This window comes from Oncorhynchus nerka, linkage group LG7 (assembly GCF_034236695.1).
Source record: "Oncorhynchus nerka isolate Pitt River linkage group LG7, Oner_Uvic_2.0, whole genome shotgun sequence".
NCBI classification, from domain to species: domain Eukaryota; kingdom Metazoa; phylum Chordata; class Actinopteri; order Salmoniformes; family Salmonidae; genus Oncorhynchus; species Oncorhynchus nerka.
Window position 1 is genome coordinate 36,972,444 of NC_088402.1, and position 6,000 is coordinate 36,978,443.

A 6,000-nucleotide genomic window follows, 5' to 3' on the forward strand; every position below is an offset into this window, starting at 1 on the left:
CTAGAAAGGCCAAAACTTAGGAAGAAACCTAGAGAGGAACCAGGCAATGGGGGGTGGCCAGTCCTCTTTTGGCTGTGCCGGGTGGAGAATGACATCATAAACCAATTAGTAGACAATGCCTACTCACACGATGCACACCGATGATGTCATTGGAAACACTTTTCTTCCTCTATCTTTTTTCACTACAAAACATAGAAATGCACCATTTTCATATATGTTGATGTTGGGGTGGTGTTGGAGACGACAAAACATGACGTTGAAAAATGTACCTTTAAGAACCCTAGTGACAGTGTGACCGTCTCGCTCTCTCTGTGGCGTCCTCAGGTGGAAACGATAGGTGATGCGTACATGGTGGTGTCTGGGCTGCCGGTGAGGAACGGCAAGCTGCACGGCCGAGAGATCGCCCGTATGTCCCTGGCCCTCCTGGAGGCCGTACACTCCTTCAGGATCCGCCACCGACCTGCTCAGCAGCTCCGTCTGCGCAGTGGCATCCACAGTGGTGGGGGCAGGATTGTAGAGTTCAAGCAGTACTGTATTTGTTCTCGGACAAATGCACTTCATTGTGCTTTCCTGACACTGTGGAATCATTGGAGTCTGTGGAATATTGAAATAGGTTGTCTGTGTGTTCTCTCCAGGCCCTGTATGTGCTGGCGTCGTAGGACTGAAGATGCCTCGGTTCTGTTTGTTTGGAGATACAGTCAACACAGCCTCTCGCATGGAGTCCAATGGGGAGGGTGAGAGTGACCAACCTCTTTTATCTACTATCCCATGACCTATCAGGACAAACACTATTCCTTCTCTGGTTTAAATGACCACATTTCTGTCATGTTCTCATCCCTCAGCCCTGAAGATCCACGTGTCGGAGGCCACGCGCTCGGTGCTGGACGACTTCAACTGTTTCCAGCTGGAGCTGAGAGGAGACGTGGAGATGAAGGGCAAAGGGAGGATGAAGACCTACTGGCTACTGGGGGAGAGCATCAACAACATGGCTTAGTAGAGCGAGAGAGAGAGAGAATTAGACATAGACAGTATTGGAAAGATGCCGTAGAAAAGAGAGGTAAAGGCAAGGGAGGACTGAGGTAAAAGGAACAGACATGCATACAGATACACATAGGAATGGGGTGAAATAGAAATAAGCCACAAACAAATACTCCTGACAACCCCCTCCAGAATGATATTCTCATCGACTCAGTCTCACTGCTCTTCAAGGGCATTCCTTGGCTCCTTTAGGTGGAAACGCTCTCTCTAGATTGACCTACTATGGTGCATAAGCTATCAACGTTGACCTTCCATGGACAGCTTTCGACTTGTACCTCTCCAACCAAAGGAAAGCTATCACTGTTACACCGCCGTGTGCCGAATGGTGAGGCCCCACCTCCTCCGATTGGCAAGGACGATGGGCATTTGCGAACATCTCCACCCAGTGTTCAAGAGTTGTAACTGTCGCTTTCAAGAACGAACATTTTGGGACAATCTTTGGTGGACCTGTTGTTTATCGTGACGAGAGTAGTCCAATGTGTTATTTTGTGGTTATTTCACTTTGTGACTGACTTGGTGTTCTCTAACATTTAGAAGCCTTAGTGTTATGTGAAGCCTTCACAGGCTTTATTCTATTTGTTTCACGGTGGTGTTTGTTCTGTGTCACAATATCAGTTTGTTCTATATCTATATAATTGAACATGAATCAAGTGGAGACCAGAGGGGTATACTACGAATGTAGCTAGATGTACTCAGGCTTTTCTGAAATGACCTAACTTCATGAACTGTGCGTTCATGTCGCACATGGCTAGTCGAACTCCAAACTCATTCATTGAGACAATGCTGAAACATCAATCCGTGGGCGAGTCAGTGCCACATTTACATTTTTGCCAAAATCAATTTACCTGCAAATTCAGCAGGCTATGGTGTGAAATGGGCAACTAGATGTTTTTTTTATATTTTTTACACATATTGTGTTTGTTTGTTTGTTTGTTGTGCTTATCAATGCACAAGTCCCATGATTCCCCACTCCTAACGATACAAAAATAGTATTCAGTCATACGAAAGTTTTACTGCGCGTGAAGTTTCAAATGTGTTATTACTATTACTATTACTATTTTTAACACAAGAATTTGATGGGTCCTTCGGCTCAAACACTTCATTCAATAGAAGTGGGACAAGCCCCGAGTTAGCCTGCCCGGGAGCAGGCTACTTCTGAAGGATTCGTTGCCATAGATATGTTACTGGCTAGAGCCATATTCGTGTCACCACTTATCCCGAGTTGACCAAAGTTACCTCAACTCCTCAAACCTGATTCATAGTGTAAGGCTCAGTTACCCATAATAATACCAGTCCACAATGTGTGCTCTACAGCCTGCTTGGCTATGTGCTTTAGGAGGAAGTAGTGGAGGTAATCACCACCATGCCAATAGTGTTCTTATTGACATTGGTGAAATGTCTCAAATGGACACTTATGGCTGTTAAGTTGTGAATTAGCATTCAACAGGACATATGTATTCAACAGGACTGTTCAAAATCTTTTTGGTCATAAAAAAACAATTCATTGCTTTAGTCTGCTCAAGATATACTGCGATGACAAGGAAGAATGGAGAGTTAGATTTGGCCATAAATGACAACTTCTGGGTGAATTAATATTGTCGCAACCTGTTCTCAGAGTATTTCGATTTATACTATATGTAAATCCAAGACACTCCATTTAGTATGATATGTTACATAAGACAGATGGTCACTTATAGACAGATGGTCACTTATAGACAGATGGTTAATTATAACCAGCTAACCCTCTCACATTAGGTTCTTATATTCCAGACTCATTTTGAGTTTCATATTTTCTAATGATCCTTTTTCCTTTACTTACAAGATGATGTCAAAATACCTTATATTTCACACACAAGGTTACAAAAGAATGAGGATGTCTAGCTCTTCAACTTCGCTTACTGTTACTGAGGGGAAAAGTGAATATTTTCAGAATGGGAGTCCTACTAAATGACATACACAGTACATTGAAAAATATATACACTGAACAAAAAAATAAACGCAACATGTATAGTGTTGGTACCACGTTTCATGAGCTAAAATAAAAGATCACCGACTTTTTCCATACACACAAACATTATTTCTCTCATATTTTGTGCACACATTTCTTTACATCCCTGTTGGTGAGCATTTCTCCTTTACCAAGATAATCTACCCACCTGACAGGTGTGGCCTGTCATGAAGCTGATTAAACAACATGATCATTAGAGTTGCACCTTGTGCTGGGGACAATAAAAGGCCACTCTAAAATGTGCAGTTTCGTCACACAATGCCACAGATGATTAAAGTTTTGAGGGAGCAAGCAATTGGCATGCTGACTGCAGGAATTTCCACCAGAGCTGTTGCCAGAGAATTGAATGTTAATTTCTCTACCATAAGCCACCTCCAAAATCATTTTAGAGAATTTGGCAGCATGTCCAACCGGCCTCACAACAGCAGACCATGTGTGTGTCATGTGGGCGAGCGGTTTGCTGTTGTCAACATGTGAACAGAGTGCCCCATGGTGGCAGTGGAGTTATGGTATGGGCAGGCATAAGCTATGGACAACGAAAACAATTGCATTTTATCGATGTCAATTTGAATGCACAGAGATACCGTGCCAAGATCGTGAGGCCCATTGGCGTGCCATTCATTTGCCGCCATCATCTCATGTTTCAGCATGATAATGCACGGCCCCATGTCGCAAAGATCTGTACACAATTCCTGGAAGCTGAAAATGTCTCCGTTCTTCCATTGCCTTCATTCTCACCAAACATGTCACCCATTGTGCATCGACGTTTTCGACAGCATGTTCCAGTACTCGCCAATATCCAGCAACTTCGCACAGCCATTGAAGAGGAGTGGGACAACATTCCACAGGCCACAATCAACAACCTGATCAACTCTATGCGAAGGAGATGTGTCGTGCTGCATGAGGCAAATGGTCACAATAGATACTGACTGGTTTTCTGATCCACGCCCCTACCTTTTTTTGAAGGTATCTGGGACCAACAGATGAATATCTGTATTCCCAGTCATGTGAAATCCATAGATTAGGGTCTAACAAATTTATTTTAATTTACTGATTTCCTTAAATGAACTGTAACTCGGTAAAATCTTTGAAATTCTTGCATGTTGCGTTGATATTTTTGTTCAGTATATTTAAAAAATCTCAAAGTTGACTCTCTGAGGATACTTCTTTGGCTTGTGATTTGCAAACATGTTACAACAAACTGTACTCTTTGTCCTTTTGTTCTCTGGTATTTTTGGGTGGTTCTGCTCAGTTGAAAGGGAACAACTGCACCACCTATCTTATAAGTGGAGCATCACTGATAGGCAGTAGGCACCCATTTGCCAACCAGCGCTATGGACCATGTGAATGTGCTCTCAGTTGAACGCCCCTAAACCTTAATCTTATCAGTGAGATTTTCCCCTTTCCAACTTAAGTCTAAATGTTTGATCATTTATCACCTAAAGCCAAAGCCAATACTCCTGAGATGATCAGGATTAGTAATGAGACGTGGTAAATGATAACAGGTCTGTGTAACGTCAGGGAGACAAGTTATTGATCAGCAGTAACTCACCCAATGTCAGGCTTAATCTGACAGGTAACCCAGCGTGCAAAACTGGTTTCAATGATGTCAGTATAATCTATTTTATGAGGTCATGGTCAGGTTGCATACTGGCTATTTTTAGCAACCAGAAAATCATGTCTTTGTCTAGTTTTAATCTGACCAGATAACATCCAAAATATGTCTTTCCCATTGTTTTCTTGTCGTGAAAAATGTCTTTACCAGGTTGTAACAGAGACCAGTTGGTTGTAATGTTATTTTTTCTGAATCAGATCAGAAATGTACATCATTAAGACGATTCCAAGTCAGGTCCGTCTGCATACGGTATATGTCCAATATGAATGTACTCCCATGGGTTCTGTAAATCGGTCTCTAATGCAGTAAAATGTATTGTGTTGTTTTGGTTGCTTTGTACTTTAGAGGAGCGGGTTGGTCTTTGTGTGTTACCATGTATTGTTTGGTGTGCTTTAAAATATGACATTGACATTGTTTTTGGGGCGAGAAAGAAATGTTCAGTTACATTGCCTGTCTTGTTTCTAGTCAGTTGAATGTCTTTATAAAAGCAGTTGAGAACCAAAATCTTCTGAGTTAATAGCAATGTGTTATTGTGCTTTATGTCATTTTAGCCGATGAACTTGCCATGTTTAGTTATTTAGACCTTACCAGTGGGGCAGTCTATGCATACAATTGCATTTTGTATCATAGTAGGGCACAACAACCCACATACTTGTAGTCTAATCTACAGGTTACAAATGTCCATCGTTACAGTATATAATCTTGAAATAATGGGGATAGAGTAACTACAAACACGTACAAACACAGTAAAAAAAAACAGCTCAAAGACACTGACTGCTTTTATTTGTACTGTGTAGCAATTTGAAAAAAGTTAGTCACACAGCACTTAAATAATCGGCTGACAAGGGAGATACTTTCCCACAGATTTAATGATGAAACATGAAAGGAAAAGGAACCAAATGAGGAGTCAGCTCACTTGCCAGAGAGAAATAGAATGTTCAGATTCTGTCCATGTCAAGAGACCAGTCCCTGCATCGGTTTAGGAATCCAATGGAAGCAGGCCTGATGTGGTCTTAAGCGTCCAATCCAATGAAGGTCCCATCCAATTGGGAACTCTGACAGAGGCTGGAACAGTTGGCAGTCATGGCCAGACCGAGCTCGGGCTGTGGTTGACACAGCAGCCAGGGCATACCGGGGAAGAAGCTTCAGTATAGTGATGGCAGGGGGTTAAAGTCATATCAACTGTAACAGACAGAGGCTCAGAGAAAAAACACAAACATGCAAGCAGAACAAATGAGTTAGTGCCTCATTGAGGAATTAAGAAGAAGCTCAATACAGACTATCTGGTCTGGACATATTCTTCCTATGTGCAGGCCGTCATCGCAGATGTTAGTGAAAC

General features: G+C 42.2%; 1 protein-coding gene across 1 annotated transcript in view; it reads left to right on the forward strand.

The window, feature by feature from the left end:
* Nucleotides 1–5,165, forward strand: part of LOC115131549 (atrial natriuretic peptide receptor 1-like) — a 118,812-nt gene extending 113,647 nt beyond the window's left edge. The window contains exons 20-22 of the mRNA XM_029663348.2: nt 325–499; nt 636–734; nt 843–5,165. Coding sequence (XP_029519208.1) covers nt 325–499; nt 636–734; nt 843–994 — 426 coding nt within the window. The 3' untranslated portion in view covers nt 995–5,165. The remainder of the gene's footprint in view (nt 1–324; nt 500–635; nt 735–842) is intronic.
* The last annotated feature ends 835 nt before the right edge of the window (nt 5,166–6,000 follow it).